The 25,944-nt window shown below is 36.5% G+C and overlaps 4 protein-coding genes across 9 annotated transcripts in view; all 4 read left to right on the top strand.

Annotated features, from left to right (window-relative positions):
- Positions 1-2,143: 2,143 nt before the first annotated feature.
- LOC135637331 (CBS domain-containing protein CBSX3, mitochondrial-like) lies at positions 2,144-7,719 on the top strand. Of its 3 annotated transcripts, XM_065150022.1 has the most exons (7): positions 2,144-2,315; positions 3,818-3,858; positions 4,968-5,230; positions 5,401-5,482; positions 6,615-6,688; positions 7,347-7,407; positions 7,489-7,719. In XM_065150022.1, the coding sequence occupies exons 3-7, from the start codon at positions 4,973-4,975 to the stop codon at positions 7,629-7,631; spliced, it is 618 nt and encodes a 205-aa protein (XP_065006094.1). In that variant the 5' UTR covers positions 2,144-2,315; positions 3,818-3,858; positions 4,968-4,972; the 3' UTR covers positions 7,632-7,719. The 3 variants fall into 3 exon arrangements, with proteins under 3 accessions (XP_065006094.1, XP_065006093.1, XP_065006092.1); XM_065150021.1 differs by lacking the exon at positions 3,818-3,858 and having other exon boundaries at positions 2,177-2,315; XM_065150020.1 differs by lacking the exons at positions 2,144-2,315; positions 3,818-3,858 and having other exon boundaries at positions 4,961-5,230.
- Positions 7,720-9,359: 1,640 nt separating this feature from the next.
- LOC135636221 (pectinesterase inhibitor 12-like) lies at positions 9,360-9,973 on the top strand. Its single transcript, XM_065147852.1, has one exon. It carries the CDS (start codon positions 9,394-9,396, stop codon positions 9,946-9,948), a length of 555 nt encoding a protein of 184 aa, XP_065003924.1. The 5' UTR covers positions 9,360-9,393; the 3' UTR covers positions 9,949-9,973.
- A 4,636-nt stretch (positions 9,974-14,609) lies between these two features.
- LOC135636427 (pectinesterase inhibitor 12-like) lies at positions 14,610-15,164 on the top strand. The gene has a single exon (XM_065148115.1). The coding sequence runs from the start codon at positions 14,610-14,612 to the stop codon at positions 15,162-15,164; it is 555 nt and encodes a 184-aa protein (XP_065004187.1).
- A 1,149-nt stretch (positions 15,165-16,313) lies between these two features.
- The window catches only part of LOC103968386 (callose synthase 7), a 57,892-nt gene continuing 48,261 nt past the window's right edge, over positions 16,314-25,944 (top strand). For all 4 annotated transcript variants that reach the window (XM_018828744.2, XM_065146894.1, XM_065146893.1 and 1 more), the window contains exons 1-2: positions 16,314-16,860; positions 17,768-17,868. In XM_018828744.2, coding sequence (XP_018684289.2) covers positions 16,629-16,860; positions 17,768-17,868 — 333 coding nt within the window. In that variant the 5' untranslated portion in view covers positions 16,314-16,628. The remainder of the gene's footprint in view (positions 16,861-17,767; positions 17,869-25,944) is intronic.

Below are 25,944 nucleotides of genomic sequence, written 5' to 3'. Positions count from 1 at the left end.
ACTTATGCTATTTAAACATTTTAATTATTACTTTAGATATTTATGTGGTTGTTAAATACATATAAGCACGAAAGAAAATTATGAAATGATATTTCACATAAAAGGCATGATACATGTTTATCATGATTATAGTTGCCATTTGAGTTTTTTTATATCAATTAATATTCAATAATTATTATTTTGGTATATATTATATTAAAGAAATTGATGAATATTATTTGTAATTTATGTCATTAAGTTGACTAATGTTAAAGTGACCTAGGGCAATAGACTTATGGGATATAAGTTATAATAAATATTTTATAATTTATATGGTGTTTTAAACTATATTTTATATTATTATCTTAGTCTTGTTACCATTAAGGTAACTTAGGCCAACAATTTATATAATTACACTAAAGAATTAGTCCTAAATAATATTAAAAAATAATATTCACAATGAGATACATAATTAAGAGATTTAGATAATAGCAAAGAATAATCTACTTCGAATAATTATATGATTAATATGATGATACTGTTTTAGATATCATTCTAATATATTATTGTATGCTCAAATAAAGTAATACTACTATAATAATATTAGTCCTTTATAAATAATTTTGAGTGAACATTTGGATATATCAATATTTTACCTATATGTGAAATACGGATAATGCCAATTGTTTTTCATATTTTTAAAATTCAAAGTATTAATATTATTTTATATTTTATAATGATACTTTCTTTGATGCATTTTTATACTTTTGGTGTCTCTATAGTTTTTGGATTAATTGATTCTAAAAATTTTAAGTATATGCAATTTACGTCGCGTATGTTAGATCTTGATAAGATTAGTTGAAACGATGAATATTATATTCTCAATATGGTTGATAAAGTTGTAAACTCCAAAATATTGGCATGAAAATAATTGAGTTTTTTTTATATAATTTATTTTTAATTTTATTTCTTCTTAGTTGAACTCATTTAAAATTCATTGTAATAAAACTAAGAACAAGTAAAACTTTAGTATATATATTTAGAAAGAATTAAGATTAAAGTATGAAAGACTCATAATATTTTAGGTACTACTTAAGAAGTTGATAATAATAAAATAAAAGTAAAATGTAAATCATTTGAATTTATCAAATCTTATATAAATTTATAAAAAAAAATCTTCATAGTAAAATGCTGTAGTAAAAAATATCATGTAAAGAATGGTTATAGCGCTTGGTTCCAAAGAGAAAGATATTTGATTGACCTTTGTATATTTTGAATTAAATGTTAGATAAATCATATTTTAATATTTGATAGATTCATTCTAACGCTTCAACTTAATTTATTAATAATAGAGATTCAATTTAACATAGAAACTAAAAAAATATGAAATATTAATTGCTATGTAGTTGGTATTTATCATCTATACCCGAAGATGATTCATGGATCTTGAGGATTTATGTTGTTGCTATAATTCTAAAAATTTAGTTTATTTATCTTAAAAATTAACTAATTTATTAATTTATTTAAAATTATAAATCAATTAATCGATTAACTATAATCAGATTAATCGATTTTGAATTAATTTCGGTTCGAACTATCTTATTTTATGGGAATCGATCTGAAAAAATAAAATGATTCCATTCGAGTCAGTTTTAACACCGCTAGCACTATCTATAAATAATTATTTTATGATATTAATAATTAATTTTAATATTATTAAAGATTTCGGATAGTTTAATTAGTAAAAACTTATTACAAGATATGACCTCAAATCCCACTTTCTCTTTTTTTATCTTTATAAAAAGTCAAATATTATTTATCCGGATGGGTTTCAATAAGATAATTTACTGATCCATTTCATTGACTAAAATGTTTAGGATTCGACTCATCGAACTTTCATTATAATTCAATTAAGTGTTTATCCATTAGCTGGTTTACATTAAAACTTGAATGAAGTAAATTCAAATCGACGTTGACACACCATCCAACAATCAATTCGAGGGGCAACAAATGCTGTACCCTGTAAGCGAGAAGACAGATGATTAAATATTTCCAGGATGAGATTAGTTATTATCCACGATCGAAAAATAATTTAATTAAGTTTAGGATATTAATAAACATAACCTGTCATAAATAATACATCAGTTTATTCCCACCGAAGACGGCCAGAGTGGCAATGTTGATAAGAAGAAAGGCAACTTGGCAAGTTTGAGAGAAGGGTGTCACTGCTTCTCCCTTCCCCACCACGATCGTCTCCTCTCTACCCTCTCTCCTCCGCTTCTCTTCTCGCAATCGGCGAGTCTCAGGCAGTCAGTGGGATCGTCTTCCTCCCGGAGGTGAGCCCCTTAATTCCAAGATCACACGTATGTAGAATGCCTGCCTTCTACCCTTTCGTGTGCGGGTCTATTCGGCTGATTCGTTCATTCTCCCTTCCTTTTGGTTGTAGTTCTAACTTACGTAGGGTTCAAGAACCTAGGAGATCCCAGTTGTTTGAGCTGTCCTCATACGATCGGATCGGATCTGATTTGATATGATATTTCTAACAGGGATCAGGGCATAGTGCTTCTGTGTTTGCTTGCGATAGTCTGAATGAATTGTGGGCCTCTTGTAGGAGCTTTGACTTAAGATTTGTGTTGATCATGTTACTGCACGGCGTTTTTTTGGCTTTTCTTCAGCTATTAGTGGCAAAACATATGCCTCGGTATCTCTCAAAAAAATGGGAGTGGGGTTCTTTGAGACTGGAACTCGGATGGAATGCCTCTTCGGAAAGTGGTCTTTAATGACTTTTTTAGGTGCCTCCATCTTATGTTGTTTTTGGTGTTAATGCTACCATCTTTTTTTCTATTCAAAAGGACAAAAAGGAAAAAAGATTGTGTTCTGTTACTCCGTTTGCATTTTTAACATAGAATGGATTGTTTATTGGGATAGAATCTATTTTTTTTTCTTCAAAATGCAGAGTTAAATAATCAAAAGTAAGTCAAGATATTGTGTATCAAATGATTAGCTGACGAGGATAAAAAAGATAACACAATTTATTACGGATTGATACCAAGCTTGGATCCATACAAAAGAAAAAAAAGAATGTTGCTTTGAATGTGATTGTGATGCATTTGATATAATGTGCAACATAAGACAACTTCCAATTCTGGAATTGCTTTGTGAAGATAACTGAAACCGTTCCTTAGATGCTCCTTAAAGAATATGTCATCAACAGGTGACTTGAATGGTTAAACAATTATACTTATTCTTTTTACGAACTACACTCTTTAAGGGTCTCAGGCATGCTACTCACAGAAATATTTTTGTTTCTATGGCTTACAATAAGGAGCACAAGGTATTACAAGGGATTAGCAGCTGATCTTTGATACAGCTCCTGACATTTAAAATGTCATTTTGGCAATCAAACAACTATTTTCTGAAAGTGGGATTGGACAAAATAAAGTGGTTGTTAATGTTGAGGGTTATATATCAAGAGCTTTTCGATCAGGGTCATTAGAACCATGAAACTAACTAGTAATGGTTGATTGGATAATATGCAATTTAGCTTATTAAATTTTGGTATGAAGAAGAAAACATAAAATAGGATGCTTAGTTGAGATATGCATACATCTAGTTCTACATAAAACCTATAGCTTTGCTTGTCTACATGTATGGTGAGCCTATCACTTGGTATATACCAGCCTGTAACCAGACTGGATCAGAGACCACAGCATTTCATTCCAAACCTTTAAAACATTTTCTTTCCCTTTTTTCTTTTTATTTTGGTTTGGATTTTTCACAAAAAATTGAACCAGATCGGTTCTGACCTTTGAAGCTAATATTGAGGTCTACGATGCAGAAACTCGAGGCCATTAGGAACCATTTCAAGGCCACTGACAGGTATGTGTATGTGTTCGATATACATAAACAAGTTTATTTTTATCTACATCTACATATTCATAAAGATACATGCATGCATCTATATCTTCTTTAATCCCTTCCCTTTTTTTTAACTTTTTTATGCCTTTACGAACACAGCTACTGATCGATCTGTGCAGGTAATGTGTTCCAGTCATGCATTGTGCATTACAGGCCACCAATAATGATGTCATGATATGAGCAATGCAATTGTCCTCTTGGCAAAGGATCGTAAAACTTTGTTATAAGATCATTTGATCTAGGAACAAACTTGTAAGAGTTTCCCATAGTTACAGTCAAGGATAACATACAAATCACAAACTTTGATATAGGAAGCAATGATCATCCCATAAGTCAATGAGCCAACCAAATAAAAGTCCTATTATTGTCTTAACCATATGTAGGTAGTAAGGATATGCTGGGAGCCTTGGGACTGAAAAGCCAAAAACTGTTGTTAGATGGGGATTTGTTTCCTTCACCTATCATGGTGTTATTTGGGTACACAGCAGTGGGATTTGAAGTACAATCCTGCGTGGGACTTTTTTGACCTAGGTCCTTTTTTTGCCTGAATGTTGGCATGGAAATATGATGGTAAATAGAGGATGTTTGTGAACCATCATGCTTCTGCTTTACTGCAATATCATAAACTCCTGATGTTAATAGCACGTACAATTGAATTTAATCATGTGAATGTATCAATTTACTACTTTTATTTTTTCTTTTTCATATTGGCTTTAGTGTGTCTTGGATGCCCTTCTTAAGTCCAACTTTCAAGGGTACTGTTGTAGGATATAGAGAAAAGTTGATTGTTTGAAATACCAGGATATCCAGCTATAATTGTTTAAAGTGCTATAATTTTTATGTTGCGGATATTGAAGAATGTCATTTCAGAAGGATTAATTACACATAAGGAAGATTATCTCTGTCTTTCCATCCATATATCTTTTGGCCATTCTTTAATTGATAAAGCAACTCTTTTGTTATGTTTTTCTTGGCTTCAAAATGCATAAGGCTGGTAGATGTTTAGATAAGGTTCTTCTTTATTTTGAAGTTAGTTAATCAAGTAGTAATATCTGTGTTGCCAATGACAGGAGAAATGCAGGGTGCAATTCAATCATTCCGATTACATGGAAATCTTCTTAAAAATACTATTCTTCAACACATGCGTGTCATGAAGCCAGTCATGCTACCTACTGTGTTTTCACGATTCAAGTCAGTCTCTTCACCTCGACTGGAAGAGCATGGATTTGAGAGCACCACTATCCTAGATATTCTGAAAGCTAAAGGGAAGAGTGCTGATGGTTCCTGGCTGTGGTGTACAACTAATGACACTGTTTATGATGCTGTGAAATCGGTATGCTGCTTTTTGCATTAATACTCGTTTATTGGTTTCCTATAGGAATATCAAATGAAATGTGAGGTATATGTAGTATAACCAAGCATATGCATATATACTGTGTGAACCAACTACTTGTTTTGGACAGTCGTATATGAACTGATGGCTCAATATTCTACCTCTTTTAGATGACACAACACAATGTTGGAGCTTTGGTTGTGGTGAAACCCGGAGAAGAGAAGGCACTTGCAGGGATTGTAACTGAGAGAGGTAGTCACTTGCCATCACACTGTTTATTGGTGGTAAATCGGTACTTGCACTAAAACATTTGCTCACACATACATATGCACATGGAAACTAATATGCATTTGTTTGCATGCACAAATCTGCACATTCATGTACATACCTGTGTTCAAATGCAAACATGAGATCTAATGTGATCATGTACTGCATGTTGCAATTGGATGGTGCAAATGAAATTAGAATCTTTAAAGGAATTTCATGCATTAGAAGGAGACCAAGACAAATGAAGGTCTCTACATTCAACTAAATATAAAATTGGAAGTTCCTGTTTCATTGATCTTGCAAGATATGGCTTCTGACAGTTACAATGTTATTAACTAATATGCTAGCACAAAATGGCATATCAGTAAGTAATTTTTGTTCTTTCTACTTCAAGAGCAAGGATAGCTTAATAGTTTTTACTGGCAGTTTATGGTTATCCTGTCTATAGTAATACTTCTATCATCAATCACCTGAATTTAGATATTAATTTTGAAAGTTCACCAAGTTCAAAGATTGTCATTATTAAGATAGTCACTTCATTTTCATAATTTCCATGTTTGCCTTTTAACATTTTATTTCCATATGTGAGTTGGTAAGATGATACCTTTTAATGATCCACTTGCAATCCGACCGACTCCATAGTCCATACTATTCTATATCTAGGCAGCTGATCCTCTGACTATGTCACTATTGTACTTTGCTTTCAAAGAAGAGTTCGTTAAGCTGCAACTACTTGCAGGATTCATGAGAACCACTTGAGAACAAAGAATGCAGTTTAGGAATTTAAGAAGCCATTCTTTAAAAATATCTAGCTAATTTTCAACTTTAGGATATTTTATGGAAAATGGCTGCTTCAAAATCACAGCAATTAGTATAACTTATAAACCAAGTACTAAGACAAATGGTGAATTATTATTCAAGCATGTGCTTTAGAGTATAGAGAATTGAGCTACACAATTTTCAATTTCACACATAAATAGTTGATCTGAAAAAATAACTGTTTTTCTTGTTCAAAATCTTTACAGAAATATAAGAACAATGTTGATAGTGATTGTTTTCTTTTGCCTGTAGTTGGAGCAACTTACCTGTATGTATAACAACTTTTTTTCATCTTCAGATTATCTCCGAAAAATTATTGTGCAGGGAAGATCTTCCAAATCGACTAAAGTTGGTGACATTATGACTGATGAGGTAATGTGGAGCAGTTTCTATTGGAATATGCAGATTGGTTTATGTAGATTGTGCATTTTCATTGTCCTGCTTTTTGGAATTATGCATTATTGATCTGTATAATTCATAAGGAACATTATTTTACATTAAATAGGAATCTCTATTTTAAAGTAAGTTGCATGAATGCTGCTCTCCTTAAATCAAGAAACTGTAAAACTTCAGGTGATAAGTATGCATGTCATTTGTATTAACATTTTGGTCAGTGCACTCGTTTATACCACTGGTGCACGGCTTTAACTGACACACAGATCGGGCAATTCCATTCTAGTCAATCTGGAACCTAGCTTATTGTTCAGATAACATCTGGCATCAGCACCCATCATTCTTGTTGTTGTTGCTTCTCCTTGTCACATCACCACCCACTGCTGCCTCTCCTCCTCTGCTACATATCTGTGTTACTTTGTACTCACTATCTCCTTTTCCTCTTCTTCTCTCTCTCCCTCTATTCTAATAGTGGTCTATATTGATTTTACCGTACCATATTGATGCTTGGTTCATTTTATGATACCGGTACTGTACGAATCCTGTCGTTCAATGGTGATATGTACTAAGATTTTTTCCTTCATTTGCATTACATTTTCTGCCTTATGACAAACTATTTTTGGTTTCTTATGACCAGAATAAATTGATCACTGTGACACCAGATACCAAGGTTCTGCGGGCCATGCAGCTTATGACAGGTTTGTTCTGTAAGTACAATTAGTTGCTTGTGTGGCTAGATTGACTGATAACATTGTTGTTATGACTTTTTCTATCTGTAGACAACCGCATTAGGCATATCCCTGTGGTTGATGACAAAGGTATGATTGGCATGGTCTCCATTGGTGATGTTGTTCGAGCAGTGGTGAATGAGCATCGGGAGGAGCTGGACCGCCTTAATGCATATATACAAGGGGGTTACTAGCAAAGTAGATCTAGAGTCTAATAATGTTCAATGATGATGGCGAAAAAAACTATAGTTTGCTTTTAGCAGATAGTGTGCTTTTTGTTAAGCATGTGTGCTTAGGTCATGCTTCTCTTGTCCTGTGTTGGCTAATAAGTGAGTTTCTCAGTAGGCTCATTGGTGAATGAGCATCACGTGGAGCTGAACTGCCTTAATGCATGTATGTATACAAAGGGGGTCACTGGAAAAGTAGTTCTAGAAGAGTTTAATAATGCTAGATAAAGATGGCAAAAAACCGAAAGTTTGCTTTGATCTGACCATGTGCTGCTCATTAAACTTGCATGCTTATGTCATGCTTTTCTTGTTCTATGTTGGCTAATCAGTGGGTTTATGCAAGCTCATCAGACTTTTTTTTGTGTTCATCAGAGTTATTATTGTGGCTGGTTGTGGCTCTTTGTGTGGTTAATTATCGTGAACTATTCAGGCTTTTCCATTGTTGATTACCAACAAAAAGTAATGTTTTCAATGTAAATATTCTTGGGAATGTTTTGTATTGTCGAATCTAGGTGTTCGAGTTTGTGAATATCTGGTCGAGATTCTAATGGTTTAAAATCACCTGCATTTTAGGTCTTTGTTTATTTGTGATTCATCGTAATAATTCGCCTGTGCAGATTTATTTATTAGTCATTATTGTTGTGCAACTCAGCGTTTTTCTTTTGGGTATATTCTGAAGGGATTTTTTTTATTCATCTCCAAAGATTTATTAGTATTTGCATCATACACCTTCTTCTTACGAGGATGTCAAGCCAAATGTGTGCATGCTTAATCCGAACTGTCTTCCATGTGACATCAGAGATCCACCTCGTAAGAGATTAGAGTATGATTAATCGGGCATTTTATTATGGCATGTTTAGAATCTCAGATGATAACCGATTGACTTCTTTTTGTGTTGATGATGTCTGTTTAACAATATTTTCAAAGCCGTAAGATTAAATTGTTTGGATTATGATGGAAATGAGAGCTTACAACGCAAGTTAGTCTCAGTGGAATTCAAAGGCAGGTCATGTTGGGCCCGTCGAAGGATGGCACTGCTCGTCGTTGGGAATATATCAGATGGTGATTGTAGTTTCTTCTGGAGTAAGTTGTGAGGCCTGGTTGGACGCTTTGGAAAGCCCTCCTAAGACCGATGCGAAGCTGTCGGATTCAGATCGTCCATACAAATATAGGATAATAGAGCCAACACGGTCCCTTTTTTGTAAGCACGCTCTTGGAATACTCGAGGTAAATGATGTGGAGGTAAGCTACGAGCCAAGCACTCTAAATTCACAAACCTACGAAGCGGAGGAGACAGTCTCTAGGAATGTATCCTCCGCCGATCGTAAGAGTTAGAATGTGTTGGAGTCGAATATTAAGGCGAGAAAAAAGAAAAATAATATGTAAAAGAAAAAACTATTTTATTATGCCAGGAGTCCTCTTTCCTAGTATTTAAAGAGCAACGAGTGAATCGTTAGGTATTTTTTTAGTTCTGACCAAGTCGCACCCACAGTGACATCTATGGTCAGCCATACATCGACATATGGTTCGGAGATAAACCAGGAGAACGGATCCTTCTTCCCTCCTCCTCCTCTCTCCTGCACGTACATTTGGCCACATCCATCTCCGCACACCTATCCAAGCTCCTCCTATATAAACACTTGCAAATCTATCTCCAACCTCCGCCTCCCTCTTCTCTGCCACTGCTCTTTGGCTCTCCTCGGTTTACAAACCCTCCAAGTGAGCCACCATGGGTCGACAGCAGCAAACCGCCTCTCTCCCATTCATCCTGCCTGCCGCCCTGCTCCTCCTCCTCGGGGCCACCATAACAGAAGCTCGCGTCCTCCGCCGCGTCAATGACCGCTCCCTCTTCGACGCCACCTCCGAATGCAAAAAAGCATCGTACCCCGATCTCTGCAATTCCCTCGCTCCCTCAGCGTCGGTCGGGTCCCTGACCGCCGCATCCATCGACGTGGCCACGTCCAAAGCCAAGGAGGCAGCAGCCATTTCCGCCAAGCTTATGAAAGCCCCTGGCACCGAGAAGCTGATGAAGTCCACCCTGTGTGTTTGCCGTGATGCCTTCAGCTCCGTAGCTGACAGTCTCCAGTTGTCAGCCAAGAACCTCAAGGATGAAGCGCACACTGACCTCATGGTGAACCTCTCCGCCGCGATGAGCCTCAAGGCCAACTGCGCTGATGCGTTCCAGGATTGGCCGGGTTTGGTGTCACCTGTTGCCGATATCAACGACCACCTTTCGAAACTGGTTAGCAATAGCCTGGACCTGGCTTCTACTTTGAAGAACTGAGGAGAGACATCCACGTAAAGAGCAACCGGCGAGATAATATATTGATCATAGAAGTGAAGGTGGAGGATGTTTTTATTTGGATTAAATGATTTAAAATGATCTGTGAAGCTGTGTGGTTTAAGATTCATGTCTCGGTTATAAACCACCTTCTCCTCGTCTTTTTATTCATTTGGTTTGCTTACTGCTACTCCACGTTCGCATGCGCTGCATGCATGTCTTCCACGAAATGACTATAAGTTTTGGCTTTTTAAAACTAAATAATAACCGATGGATCCAAATCAGTGGAAGAGATCACTTCGACCCAATCCATAGTCTCGGAGTCTTCAAGCCAAACCAAAGTAATACAAAATTAGGTTACAGATGGTTCAATTTTGAAGACTATGAAGGGTGTTATAGAAGATGTTGTTGACATTTAAATCAACTCGGCGTGGTTTTAATCGTTTAGAGTTGCCGAAGGTATATTTGAGGTGGGAGCATCAAGCTATTATATAGATCATTCGAGGGGCCACCTACATGAAGATATGAGATAAATGAGTGTAGTCATCCATGATAATAATAAAAAAAAAAGCTTATTTACAATGTTAAAAAATGAGCTTTGAAAAAATAACATATTTTATGAAACATTATTCAAGGAGATAATATTTAACTATTTCTACCGTCACTTTAGTCTCTTATTCATGTAGGCGACATGAAGATAACCTATAATCGTCTGTCTTGGATCGATGTTTACGTGAGTAGGAGGATAGTTTGTCTTCTTCTTTCAACTTGAATATTACATGAAGGACATGCACGAGATGATGATTGGTCGGTGGTTTTTATATAAAATAATTTAGTTTATAAGTTCTAATTAATCGATTTGAACCAAATTGAAATAGACTTTAATAACAAGTATTATCAATCTGATTAAGTGCATTATCTTGTGCGCTCAAACATGTTATTCAAATTGGTTTAATCGTCTAATTTGATCCTATTTTCATTAAAAAATTATAAACGACATAGATCTAATTTGATAAATATTATATTTTTGATCCACTTAAATCAAGATTCTAACTTTATTTAATTTTGATTATTTAACATATATATTTAAATTATTTTAAATTATAAGTTGATTAATTGATTAATCAAATCAGATTAATCAATTTTGAATTAATTCAAAAAGTCTAAATTGATCCTAAGACCTATCCTATTTTAACCGAATCAAATCGAAAATTGATCCGGTTCGCTTTTTCGAATATCCTACGGTAGCCCTGGGCGGCAAGCGGAGCATCGACTCGATCATTGCCGTCTGAAACACGAAACCTAGTCTGCTTGACCAATTAATTGATCAAAACTTAATTGATCAAACCTAAATAAAGTCAAGTAGTCAAAATACAAGAATGATAAAATCCGATCAAAATATTTGATTAAAATAAATCAAATTAATCAATTTTATCAGTGAAGACACAAGTTAGAAAATTTTAATTTTTCAAGGGTAAAACTATAATTTTGTTAGGATATGTAAAATATATATCTAATTTGTGAAGATCAAAATTGTCAAAAGGATACAAGCTAATTTTTTTTTCTAATTATGTAGGGTAAAAATATTCTTTTATTAAAAAAACACCCCTAATTCTACTCCCTTCGCATAATCGCTATCATGCGTGATCATCGCTTGTGGGTTGTCACCCCGCTCACAAACGATTGTTACCACGCATGTGCGCCTCAAGGTGACCCCCATAGTCGTCGCAACGCGATTATGTACACAGACATTGCCCGATGACCTCATTGGTCTTTGGCTTTTAGTGACACCGGGTGTGGCAACATATGTTGTCGCATCGACATTGCTATAACCACTACAAGTAATGACGATGCTACTACAGTCATCTCAAGCAACAACAATCGTTGTAGCCACATAGGCAATGGCGTTACTGTAGTTGTTGCACACAGCAACGTTACTATAGCCACCGCATGTAGTGACAATAGCCAAAGCCATCGCAAGCAACAGTGTTGCATAGCCACCGTAGCCATCAGACGTATTGCATCTGCCACAAGGTTGTCGTAATCTACAAAGCTTTCGTTGCATAAGCAATTGTTGCCTATGATTGGGCTGGCAACCATCGAAGACCATCACCCTTAATAATACTATTGCTAATAGTAAATTATCGACAATAGTCCATCAATTAAACACAAAGAATCTTATATCACCCATAAGCAGACGATATAAGTAGATTAGTAATACACATGAATCGTTTAAGCATTGCAAATCAAAATCGAACAACATAGCCAAATGTGCTAACAAATACATCTAAAGTATTTGATTTCATAAATATGGTTTTGATACCAATTATAAGCATAAAAAACTATTTTTACGTTATTGTTATGCAAAAAACTTTAATGTAAAAAATTAAAATCAAATAATAATATATCAAATTTATGAAGTGTACCTTTCGATGTCAGTCAAAAAAATTTTATGTGATATGCAGGTGCACTATTGTCGAATTCAAAAGTTATAACAATGTCAATATGGAAGGAGAACTAAACTCATATTTTTATCTTTTCTTATCCTTCACAGGATTGTTATGAGCGATTGATTAGAAATAAAAAGAAGATAAGAAAAGCTCTGTAATATCTCATTAACTAGTGTGATATGAGAAAAGATATGTAATCTTCCAATAATATCACGTATCCCCATCTTTTCTTATTTATTTACATATCCATGTATCTAATTACCTGTGAATTCACGTCGAGTCTTTAAGAGGTCATATCCTTTTATGAACGAGAAAAGAGGGTCTAATATAAATAATTAAAGAAGTTTCATATCAAAATATTATTATAAAAAAATTATACTATAATTATTATTTTTTATTAATTAATAATCATGATCAAAATAAATCATATTTATAATATATATTTTTTTATCTAATTAGATAAATCGTGTAATCTAACCGATTCTCTTTATCACGTCACGGCCTACCGCTGCCTTTCCTCCGCTACATACCTGCGTTATTTTGTACTCCACTATCTCCCGCTAGTCTCTCTCTCGCTCTGTTCTAATAGTGGTCTGTATCGATTTTACCGTACCATATTGACACTTGGTTCATCATATGATACCAGTACCGTACCAAACCTGTCGTTCAATGGTGACATGAACTAAGATTTTATCCGTTATTTGCATTCTTCCTTATGACAAAGTATCGTTGGTTTCTTATGCCCAGAATAAATCGATCACTGTGACACCAGATACCAAGGTTCTGCGGGCCATGCAGCTTATGACAGGTTTGTTCTGTAAGTACAATTAGTTACTCGTGTAGATAGATTGACTGATAACACTGTTGTTATGACTTTTTCTATCTGTAGACGACCGCATTAGGCATATCCCTGTGGTTGATGACGAAGGTATGATTGGCATGGTCTCCATTGGTGATGTCGTTCGAGCAGTGGTGAATGAGCATCGGGAGGAGCTGGATCGCCTTAATGCATGTACGTATATATACAAGGGGGTCACTAGAAAAAGTAGTTCTAGAAGAGTCAAATACTACTCGATGAAGATGGCAAAAACACCTAAAGTTTGGTTTGATCTGACTATGTGCTGCTCATTAAGCTTACGTTCTTAGGTCATGCCTTTTTTGTTCTATGTTGGCTAATAAGTGAGTTTCCCGAACTATTCAGGCTTTTCCCGTGTTGATTTTTTTCGATGCAAACATTCTTGGGAATTTTTTGTATTGTCGGACTCTTGGTGTTCGGGTTTGTGAATACATGGTTGAGATTCTAGTGGTTTATAATTAATTACCTGCACATTATACCTTTGTTTGTTTGTGATTCATTGAAACAATTCGCCTGTGCGGATTTATTTATTTTTATAGTCATTATTGTTGTGCAACTTAGCGTTTTTCTTTTGGGTATATACTGATGGGATTTTTTTTTTATTCATCTCTAAAGATTTATTAGTATTTGCATCTTACACCATCTTCTTATAAGGATGTCGAGCTAAATATGGCATGCTTAATCTGAATTTTCTTTCATGTGATATCGGATATCCACCTCGTAAGAGATTAGAGCATGATTAATTTATCTTTTTATTATCGCAAGTTTAGGATCTCATATGATAACCGATTGACTTCTTGGAGCCAATATGGACCCTTTCTTGTACGTACGCTCTTGGAATAGTTGAGGTAGATGATGTGGAGGTATGCTATGAGCCAAGTGCTCTAAATTCAAAAACCTACAAAGTAGATGGGATATAATACTATGAATGTATCCTCCTCTGTTCGTAAGAGTTAGAATGTATACGAGTCGAAGATTAAGATGAGAAAAAAGAAAAATAGTATTAAAAGAATAAAAAAACTATTTTATTATGACAGGAGTCCTCCTTCCTGGTATTTAAATAGCAACGAGTGAGTCGTTAGGGAGGATAAACAAAATACTTATGATTTTTTTTTTTAGCTCTGACCAAGTCGGACCCACAGCGACATTTATGGTCAGCCCTACACCCACGTATGTTTGGGAGATAAACCAGGAGAACGGATCCTTCTTCCCTCCTCTCTCCTTCACGTACATTTGGCAACATCCATCTCCGCACACCTATATAAACACTTGCAAATCTATGTCCAACCTCCGCCTCCCTCTTCTCTTCCACTGCTCTTTGGCTCTCCTCAGTTTCCAAACCCTCCAAGAGAGCCACCATGGGTCGACAGCACCGAACCGCCTCTCTCCCACTCATCCTGCCTGTCGCCCTGCTCCTCCTTCTCGGGGCCACCATAACAGAAGCACGCGTCCTCCGCCGCGTCAATGACCGCTCCCTGTTCGACGCCACCTCCGAATGCAAAAAAGCATCGTACCCCGATCTCTGCAATTCCCTCGCTCCCTCAGCGTCGGTCGGGTCCCTGACCGCCGCATCCATCGACGTGGCCACGTCCAAAGCCAAGGAGGCAGCAGCCATTTCCGCCAAGCTTATGAAAGCCCCTGGCACCGAGAAGCTGATGAAGTCCACCCTGTGTGTTTGCCGTGATGCCTTCAGCTCCGTAGCTGACAGTCTCCAGTTGTCAGCCAAGAACCTCAAGGATGCAGCGCACACTGACCTCATGGTGAACCTCTCCGCCGCGATGAGCCTCAAGGCCAACTGCGCTGATGCGTTCCAGGATTGGCCAGGTTTGGTGTCACCTGTTGCCGATATCAACGACCACCTTTCGAAACTGGTTAGCAATAGCCTGGACCTGGCTTCTACTTTGAAGAACTGAGGAGAGACATCCACGGAAAGAGCAACTGGCGAGATAATATATTGATCATAGAAGTGAAGGTGGAGGATGTTTTTGTTTGGATTAAATGATTTAAAAATGATCTTTGAAGCTGTGAGGTTTAAGATTCATGTCTCGGTTATAAACCACCCTTTCCTCGTCTTTTTATTCATTTGGTTTGCTTACTGCCACTCCACGTTCGCATGCGCTGCATGCATATCTTCCACGAAATAACAACGAAACTCAACTTAACCTCTTATTCTCTTCTTTAATTATAGGTGCATTGTTAGCTTACTTTTTTTCTTATGTGGTGCACCGGACAATCAGTTTCGTTACCAACCAGAGGCCAACCACGTAAAGGGGTTGTAAACCCAAAATTTCGAGTTTAAGGCTTTCAGGTCATCTTTTCTACTCGGTTAAGGTTAATGCTCTAAATCGGATAGATGAATTTTGATTTTTTTTTTTAAATAAACAATTGTTGGATCTAAATCAAATCACTTTCACCTAATTCATAACGTAGGGGTTTTCAATTCGAATCAAAATAATGCAAAATCAGTTTATCAGTGATTCAATTTTCAAGATCATGAATGGTTTAGTTCAGAAGGTCTCCTCTTTGTTTCGAATAATTGATTCTGATTAATCAATTCGAACCGAATCAAAATAGATTTTAACAAAAATATTATCAATCCGATCGAGTGTGTTATCTTACTCCCTCAAACGGATTAATCAAATCGGTCTAAACATTTAATTTGATCCATTTTCGATATCAAAATTTTATAAATGACGTTGGTTAAATTTGATAAATATTATCTTATTGATACAATTCAACCAACATTTGGTTCGATTTAATTTTAATTTATTTTAATATATATTTAATTATTTTTTAAAACATATAAATTTTAAAAAATATTAATCAAATCAGATTAATTAATTTTAAATTAATTCAATAAGTCTAAATTAATCCTAACAACTATCTTATTTTAATCGAATCAGTTCGAAATTTGATCCGGTTCGCTCATTCGAACATCCTACGGTAGCCCTGGCGGCAACCAGAGAATCGACTCGATCCTTGCCGTGCGAAGCACGAAACCCATTCCATTTACCAATTAATTACGTCTTTGCCTGACTCCCGCCCACCATCGCTTCCACCGTCGTCTTTTTCTTTTCCTTCCCTCTCTTCTTTTCCTGTAGCTCATTCCTTCCTTCGATCCCCCCAACGCCAAATCGAAAGCCGAAAAAGAACAGAACAGCTGGTGGAGCGCAAAAAGGAAAAAGCTAAAGACAGTATTCTACCACAAAAAAGCCCTAAAAGATGGCTGCAGTGCTGCCGTCTCTCCTCCTCTTCCTTCATCCAGACACGACGGAGGAGGCCATACAAATAGCGATGGTGCGTGACCCCTCCGTGACTTCTTTGCCTGGAACGAGAAGAAGAGAAGCGAGAAAGGAAAAGAATTGAGGTAGGGCGAGATGGCGAGCAGCAGCAAGCACGGAGGAGGGGAGGGCGTCGGTGGGCCTAAGGTGGTGAAAGCACCCTCTAGGAAGATGACGCGGATGCCGACGATGCTGGACGTGCAGCAGGAGGAGGATGCGCCTGCCCCGCCCGACAGCGAGCTCGTCCCCCCCTCCCTCAACGCCATCGTACCCATCCTCCGCGTCGCCAACGATATCGAGAGCCTCAACCCTCGTGTCGCCTATCTCTGTAACTAAAGACCTCAACCTACCTCTTCTCATCTTCGCTCTTCTTATTTTGACCTCTGATGCGATGATATACTAAATTGCCATCTTGGGAAAAAATTATCTATATTCTTGCTTACTTTTTGACCTCTGATGCTGGCTGTTTAATCATCTAAAAAAGGAAAGGAAAACGCCACATATCGATGCATGCAGGATGAACACCATCAATATAATTGCTCAAGTTGTCAGACAGAACGTCTAATTTCCCTCTACGTTCACCATTGCCACCACACCGTCTCATCGTCCTCCATGGGGGTGGAGATGCTGGGAGTGGTAAACACAAAGCAGAAAGAATGACGGGAATTCGGTATTGCTAATTAATCAAGTAATATATATATGTATATGTATATGTGTATATGTATATATGTAGATATATATACATACATATATATACACATACACTCACACACACACACACACACACACACACACACACATATATATATATATAACGATGAGAATATGTAACTGAGAATTCTATGTGAGGCTTAGGTGATAATTTTGTTTAGCTTTATCTGGATTGCTTGTATTCCTTAATGACTAGCCTCACTGGAGATTACTGAATAATGATGATAATATGCAACTGAGAATTCTATGTGAGGCTTAGGTGATAATCACACTCACTTTCTTCTGATTTTTAGATTGCTTATTGGAATACATAAATGACATGTGTTGCCTAATGAAACCTATGATACCCCTTTGTTATCATGCAGATTACTCCTTACTTTCCATATGCTTTTTTAGAGTTTATCATATACTTCTCCAAGTTCTACGAATTTCTAACCTTCTGCTTTCTAGTGTTCATAATCATTTTTGGCACTTCTCTTTTACTTAGTCTTTTCATTAAAATATTTTCTTTCTTATAATGGAAGGTCGCTTTCATGCATTTGAGATGGCCCATAATTTGGATCCTAAATCAGATAAGCGTGGTGTTCGTCAATTCAAAACATATCTCTTACATAGGCTGGAAAAGGTACACACGTTGTTGGCCAAGAATTTCTACAAACATTTAGATAGTCTTCTTTGTCTACTGAAATTATGTTCACTTATTTTTGAACCAGCTTAAGTAATTTAATTATGTAATCAATCTAATTAGTGTATGTATTATTCATTACAATTTACATATAGCCAACTTGGAGATTTAACAAATTACAATAGGTGGAAAATGCCATCGTAAGCATCTAGCATTGTTTCATCTTGTACAAGGGGACTCAAAGATAAATTTGATTAAGGATACAAAATGGTGGTTTGAGTGTGTTGATTGATTTAATTGGACAGTGGGCTCATTTATCTATAGAATAACAGAAAATCAATCTAAAGAGATATCAATTGACTGAAAACAGTTCAAAAATTGGAACCAGTGAAAACCTGGCCAAAACTTGTTGGAACAGGCGAGTTCTCTAGGTTTAGCTGGACCTCTCTGATATGCTGACTTGGGTTAAGTTGGGATATGTTCAGTTTGACTTGAAGTTGAAGCTGAAAATGGTTGAGCGCATTTAAGTTCAGTTCCACGGAGATGTAATTGATTTTGGTCATGTTTTTCATATTTTAAAAGTTGATGACAATGATGTTTAATTTGGTTGAACTCAAATCTCAATCTGGGTTGGTGGAACCTGCAAATTATAAGGACTCCTTGCATTAGAGGCAGAGTTGTCAGTGACTCCTTGCATTCTGCACTTCCTCTGGATTTAGGACTGCGACGTGCTTGGAGCTCTTTTGAATCCTGGCGATCTTCTTTGTTACCCAGCGTTGAAACGCCAAGGGTCATCTGAAGAGGATTGCCTAAGGAGGCTTGCCCAAGAGGGTGAGGCTTTATGTGCTTGCACGTGGTGTAGCAGTGCGAGTTTGGCTTTTGTTGAAGGGAGGAGAGGTTGCTCTCGAAGAGGGAGATGGCCCTTCAGTAGTGGGGCCACTGGAGGAGGAGCAGGGGGTTGGGGGGGGGGAGAGGATTATGCAGTTTCTTTAGAGGAGGAGCGGGAGCACTTATCGCTGGTGGGGAAGACGGGGCACTCGCCGCCATTCCTTCAGTGACGATTGATTGATTCAGGATTGGGTCATTCTTCTTTGATAATCTATTTTTAAGCATTAGATGTCAATTTGATCACCAAGTAATGTAGTTTCTTTAAATAACCTATCTATGGCAACCTGAAGACTTGATCAATTGGGTTGGCTAGGCAGCCTTGATTCTCCGGTCATATTGAGGCTACACATAAGATTTCTTGATTAAAGCTTTCCAAGAATGTGCCAATTCAATCTGATCAGTAGGTTATGTCTTTTGTGTCTTACAGGGATTGTTGATCTAATCACAGGTTAGGGATTTGGTGGCCCTAAGTAGTCTTACGTTACAAATCTAATTGAACTCTTTGAAGTTTGAACTCTATGGACAAGATCGTCCGAATCCCTAGGTCTGGCTATTATCAATTTGTCCTATCTTACGTATAGTGCTTAGATGGTTGGAATGATAAGTAGATTAAATATGCTTGAAAATCTATAAACCAAGGATTGAAATTTCGTACCGTACTGGAGTTTTGAGCTTTGTACGGTATGGTATACTACGGGAATGCAAAGTGGTATGCTTAAAAAAGATTAAAAATATTTTTTATATTAAATTATATTAAATATATAAAATATATATAAAATCACAGAAATATAAAATAGCTAACGATGGTGCGCTTAAAACGATATTAAACATATTATATTTAAACGATATTAAATATACAAAAAATATGTAACTTACCAACGCTCGCTCGAACCCTAGCCGAATAGCTGTGACGTCGAGGGATGATAGTGGGTGTCGCAGTGAAGGAGCGGAAGAAGAAGAATCTTCTTCGGTGTCGAGAGATGGCAGCGGGTGCTGTAGCGAAGGAGCGAAAGAAGAAGAATCTTCTTCGGTGTCGAGGGAACGATGGTAGTGGGCGTTGAAGAGCTGCGACGTTGAGGGAGCGATGGCAACGGGCGCTGCAGTGAAGAAGGAGGAGGCAACGCCAGGTACTATTTCTCAAAGCTTCTCCCTCTTTCTCCCTCTTTTTCAAACGCCTCTTCTTCCTTGCCTCACCTTGTCGCAGTCGGGCTGACACCGCCTGGTAGCAGACGGTCCACGTGCTGGTCAGCTGGTGGACCGGTATGCATTGCCCGGTATGGGCGGTATCATTTGGTATTGCAAACCTTGCTATAAACCAAAGTTCTTGAACACGTAAGAGAATATAAATTTTCATGAAAAAGGTTGATGGTCAGTTATGCATATACTTTACTTTGACAATTTTAATGCTAAATGATAAATATGTCTTCTAAGTGCTAAATTTTCAAAACCATCCAACATTGGGTGTATCGTTAAATTTTATGTGCACAAAGTTGATTTTTGTTAAATTGTGAAGGTGATATGTCCTTAAAATTATCCATAGAATTGGCTATAAGGACAAAAGAAGCACAAAATAAAAGTGATCTATTTAATGCATAAAAGAACAATGTTTTTCGAATGCTAAAATGGTTACCTGTTATATATCATTGCGTGAATAATCTGTATTTCGCTGTTCCAGTTTTTGATTCTCTTTTTAAAGAAGTAAAATTATGGTTGTTGAAATAAAAAACAAATTGGAGTGTCCCTTTACGACTAATCAAATATTGTTATCTGCTAAGAAATTTCCAAAGAAAGAACGAAAAGATTATTGGCGCTAGTACGCTGACCTGGGTTAAACCACCATAAGATCCAAACAATTAGGTTGTTGTGGCAGCTCGAGAGCTCGAAGGATTGGCTTTGTTCTTTTTTACAAAGGATAAGTGGTGAAGATGATTTTCAATCTCAATATCTTACAAAATTTATTTGATGAGATTTTTGAATCCTCAACTTTTAGTAAGTGAATATTATATACCACTATTATACGATGTAAAAATTATCAGACAAAGTCTTGAGCTTTGAACCACTGGTTAATGGATATTATATACTACATCCATAAGTAGTAAGTGGGTTTATTACGATCATATCTTAGCTGTAAAAATCATTGGATGAGATGTACACTAAAATCCTTATTTAGACTACAATGTTGTCTTAAAATTTGTTTTTTAACTCCATCTTGTCAATTGAATAATAATGACAAAAATAATTTTTAAATAAGTGGGTTTGGTACAATGGGACCAACCCCAAAGAATTGTAATTTAAGGTTTTAATTATTGTTATTCGCTTGTTTTTTAGACTTAAATTTTTTTTTGCTGTAGGTGGTTTGATTTAAAAACATGTATAGAACATGAAAAAGAGGCAAAAAGAGCTGTAGGTATGCCAGGTATAAAGCTTATAATGACTTTTATTATAAGTTAGGGACTAAGTATGAGAAAATATATAATTGCTAAAGATAGGAAAATAAAGAATAAAAATTTAGGTAATATTTGATGCAAGGTTTGTTGTACCGTACCGTACCGGCGTTTCGACCCAGGCTCGGTACGGTACGATACGGTGTACCGAGCGGTACACCTGATTTCACCGATTTAACCCTATGAAAATACCTAAAAATTAAAAAAAAAGTTAGGATAGGGTTTTCAAGTTACAAATAAATATAGTAATAGTATAAGTTTAGCAAAATCAATAAAATTAGGTAAGAATAGTATCACATATCTTTTTCGGGCTTTGAGGTAGTCTTGTTCTAGGTTCGTATTTCAGCCCGTTATAGATTGAAATATCTACAGAAAAATCAGTTGAATTGTTAGACTATTTTGTTACAATATAAACTCTAAATTCAAATGAATTAAATAATCATATATCTAGATATACCTGATTGTTGATTCTACCACTAAAACGAACGACGGGCCTCCACGGGTGGTGGATCGGGGTCCTCGATCCGATACATATAAATATGATACGTTTGTTGGACCCAATCATGAAATTGATCCCATGACATAGTGTATTGATACACCGTATGCCATTGATGCATCAATATGGTGCTGATCGTAGATTGATCGTCATGAATCATATTTGTCCGAGGCAACTCTTGAGGCATATATTGGTGTTGTTCTGTATCATGCTGTTGCTCAGAGAAGGATGACCAACTATCACCATATTGTTGTTGCCCGTATGATTCTCCATAATACGATGGTTGTGAATACGATGAGCCTCTTTCTGTGTCTATATCATGTATGCTCTGTCGCATTTGTTCATATTCATCCACTGCTTTCCCCTTCCCCTTCCCCTTCCGTGCATAAACTTGATCAGTACCTTGTCGAGTTCCATGATCCGAATCTTGAGTGGCATGTGTAAAATATTGCTCCTCAGTCCATTCACCACCCTCAAGTTGTGTAGACGAGACCAACGACTGCCCGACATCACCGCCATCATCCGTCGAGGCACTGCTGTCCGTGTTGCTGTCATGTCTCTGGACTGAGCGAGAAAGAGAATGTGATTGTGAAGGTGTCTCGTCGCCTGACTCGATTCTTTCCAACGATACAACTGATACTATTGCCTTCCCCTTTGCCTTTGCACGTTGGGCGGACGAGTGTGACCGTTGGGTGTCGGTAGTTCCTCGAGCAGTTTGATTCCTACCATGTTGTAATCGAGGGGGATTTTCCACCTATTGGGGTTATGCTTCTTCTTCTTCTATTGCCTCGGTGATAAAACGTGAAGGACGCTGAAGATCTCCCGCCTCATCAAGTGGAGGATCCTCTTGGTTCTTTGCTGCTTCAACCCAATCTAACATTGGCTTTGAATCTTCGTTGTAGAATTGGAGATCAATGGGATCAATATCTGATTCCTCTGGCTCCTTCTCCAACTCAGCACATCGTAATTTTAGCCGCATGTTATAATGGACATATACTAGTTTCTCTAACCGTCTGTAGTCTGTAGGAGACTCTGTTGCGGACCTTCGTATGAATCAATGCAAACGTTGACCAATTACGTTCGCAACCACTAGATGTTGTTGTCTGTGAAAGTACACGAACGACAACCTTCCTTAAATGTGGTGCATCGCCTCCAAATTGTAGCCACCACTCGACTGCAAAAAGATATAAATAAGATTTTATTAGCATAATAAATAATTAACATTAAATATAATTGATAATCAATATGCATAACTTTTCCTCACTAGGATCCATAGTGTAACGACACGATACAGTTACAACGTCGGAGAATGAACCAACTGTTTCTCGAAATAATCGACCCTCCATAAGAGCATCGGTTGCCTCGGTAGTGTTTGGCAAGAGCCGATATATAACATTTCGTAGTGTCGTTAGGAAATTATTTTGTGTTCCGAGAGCATATCGATATTGAATTGTCGGGTTTAGATAATACGTTGCAAAACATAATTTTGTTAGTATGATTTTTTGTTATTTAAGTAATAATAAATTAAATTATTCTGAATATGAATTTACTTGCATTATGGATATCTTGATCTATATGAACTTCGGTCCGACGATCAATGATTCATACGTATTTGTCGGCCTGAAAATCATCTTTAAATGCTTTTCTGATCTCCTCTCTTGCTGAAATCAGCATATATTTAAGATACGACATCTATGGACGCTTGTTCATATCGACCTTATGGAGGACAATATAAAGTGGTTCCACACCTTTTATGATTTCTGCTATAGTCTTCCAAAATCTAGAGGAAAGAATGGCCTTTTCTATCTTCTTTCCATCACTCAATTTCGAATATCTGGATTCAGACCACTCTTGTGAGCTAGCCATTGCCTTCAAGCCATGCATTTTTTGCTATAATGACTTTAATGCAATAAAATTGGTAGCAAACCGAGTAATTCCAGGTCGAAGTATCTCACCGTTTACATACTTTTGCATTAATGCGTGGACCCAATGATGATTATATATAAACTTTGTAATTGATTGTGCTCGAGCTACACATTTCTTGACCGCATCCAACTCACCAATATCCTTCAGAATTAGATCTATGCAATGAGTTGCACATGGAGTCCAAAACAAAGTTTTTCTTTTTTTCATCAATTGCAAGCCTACCTTTTTGAAATTCGCTCCATTGTCGGTTATTATTTGGACGACATACTGTGGTCCAATCTCCTCTACCATAATGTCCATCAAGCTCTCAATATAGTTTGCATCTTGGATCTTTTCAGAAGCATTAACAGATTTATGAAACACTACTCTTCTATTGCAATAAACAAGAAAGTTGATGATACTCATTCTTGTTGGTCCTGTCCAACTGTCACACATCAATGTCACCCCATTTTCGTCCCATTGCCTCTTGAAGGATTTGATCCAATCCTTTAGTTCTGCCACCTCCTCTTCTAAGTATACGCCGTAAATCTTCTTCGGTGTTGGAGGTTAGATCCCCGTGCCAGACTTTTGAATAGAAGAGATCATGCTCTGATAATATGGACCTTGGGCAGTGTTGGCTGGAATCCTATGAAAGTTGAACTATTTTGAGATTGCCTTCCCAATATCTCGTTTTTTTTTCTTTTGTGTATGCATCGTCAATCCGTGTCTGTTTCGCTGTTTGTGGGGGATAGGCTTGCGGATCAATATCTGGTGCGGACCTCCTGCCAGGACCTCTCATAAAACCACGGAGTCCACCATACCTCATGCTACTAGTTCGGCCTAACTGAGAAGGAGCAGTTGATTGCCTCATGCTGGTTGACCTCTGGATTCTACTACCACTGCCATGCTCTAATTGTGAGTCAGGTCGTCGATGCCTCATTGCTTCATCGACCGTATATTGATGCTTCAATGATCCACGAGTCCCAGCTGTGAGATCCGTAACCCTCATACTGATCATAAACTGGTTCCCGTGTAGCCCTATGATATTCTTCCTCAACTCTTGCCTTCTTTTTTAATGTATCTTCCTTTGCTTGTTTAAGCTTGCTTTGAAATAATTTACGGATCTCCGTTGGAACATTCTTGCATTTTGCAACATCAGGATACCCACCAGCCAAATGCATTTTCACTCGAGTTATTGCCAATGATGACGGTTTCCATCTAGCTTTCGAGCATGAACCCATGCATCATTATGTGGCTGTTCCTTTGGTGTCATGATCCTATCAAATTTAAATCAAATAAACTATAAAGTATAAGCATATTAAATTGACCAAATATTGATCATAAATCACTAATCGTAACATTAAGTAATTTTATTAAAACATAACTAATCATATTTTATTATTATAAATATGTTATATGCATAAAAGAAGTGCTAAAATCATTAGCTACACTAATTACACGATTAACATAGTTAATTTTTCACTAATTACTTCTTTTTTAACACTATAAACATGATAAACACCCTAATAGGTATTAAAGATATTGGATTGACATAAAATCGAACAAATTTCGATTAAATCATCATTAAAATGACTAATTATAATATTAAATAACTTTAATAAAACATAATTAAATTTATTTTACCATCATATATATATTAAACACATAAAAGAAACATTAAATATGTAATTTTAATCAAATATGATTCAAATTATGATAAAATCATCATTTATTTGCACTAATTATACGATTAATATAGCTAATTTTTCACTAATTACTTCTCTTTCACCACTATAAACATGATAAATACCCTAATAGGTATTAAAGATATTAAATTGATATAAAATCAAATAAATTTTGATTAAATCATCATTAAAATGACTAATCGTAGCATTAAATAACTTTAATAAAACTTAATTAAACTTATTTTATTATCATAAATATTATTCAATATTTACTATGCATGAAACACACTAATCATAATTTTAAATATCTTAATTACTCTCTAATTAAAGAAAACGAATTCATACCTCTTGATTAGAAAATTCTTCCTCTTAATCTTCCCAAATTAGCCTCAATTGAATTCACAAATCATTGTTTTATAGAGTTTAGGAGAGAAAAAAAAGTTTGAGAGAGAGTTTAAGAGAGTATAATGAAATAGGGGAGAGAAGAATGGTTTAAATAGGAGGAGAAAGGGCTCTAACGGTCAAATTGACTGTTGGAGCACTGTAGCACTGCTACAGTGTGGTAACGGTCGATTTCGACCGTTACCGAGTGGTGCCGGGCGGTAACGGTCGAAATTTCGACCGTTACCACCCGATATTACCCCGTATCGTCTGATAC

The sequence above is a fragment of the Musa acuminata genome, chromosome BXJ3-4 (genome assembly GCF_036884655.1).
Source record: "Musa acuminata AAA Group cultivar baxijiao chromosome BXJ3-4, Cavendish_Baxijiao_AAA, whole genome shotgun sequence".
NCBI lineage: Eukaryota > Viridiplantae > Streptophyta > Magnoliopsida > Zingiberales > Musaceae > Musa > Musa acuminata.
The sequence above is the reverse complement of the archived record's forward strand: the minus strand, read 5'-3'. Positions and strand labels throughout refer to the sequence as shown.

Excerpts from the sequence above, each read along its gene's own strand:
- LOC135637331 (XM_065150020.1), top strand. The coding sequence starts at position 4,961 with ATGACAGGAGAAATGCAGGGTGCAATTCAATCATTCCGATTACATGGA. Across the intron at positions 5,231-5,400 it reads TTTATGATGCTGTGAAATCG|ATGACACAACACAATGTTGG; the intron begins GTATGCTGCTTT and ends TACCTCTTTTAG. Across the intron at positions 7,408-7,488 it reads GGCCATGCAGCTTATGACAG|ACAACCGCATTAGGCATATC; the intron begins GTTTGTTCTGTA and ends TTCTATCTGTAG.
- LOC135636221 (XM_065147852.1), top strand. The coding sequence starts at position 9,394 with ATGGGTCGACAGCAGCAAACCGCCTCTCTCCCATTCATCCTGCCTGCC.
- LOC135636427 (XM_065148115.1), top strand. The coding sequence starts at position 14,610 with ATGGGTCGACAGCACCGAACCGCCTCTCTCCCACTCATCCTGCCTGTC.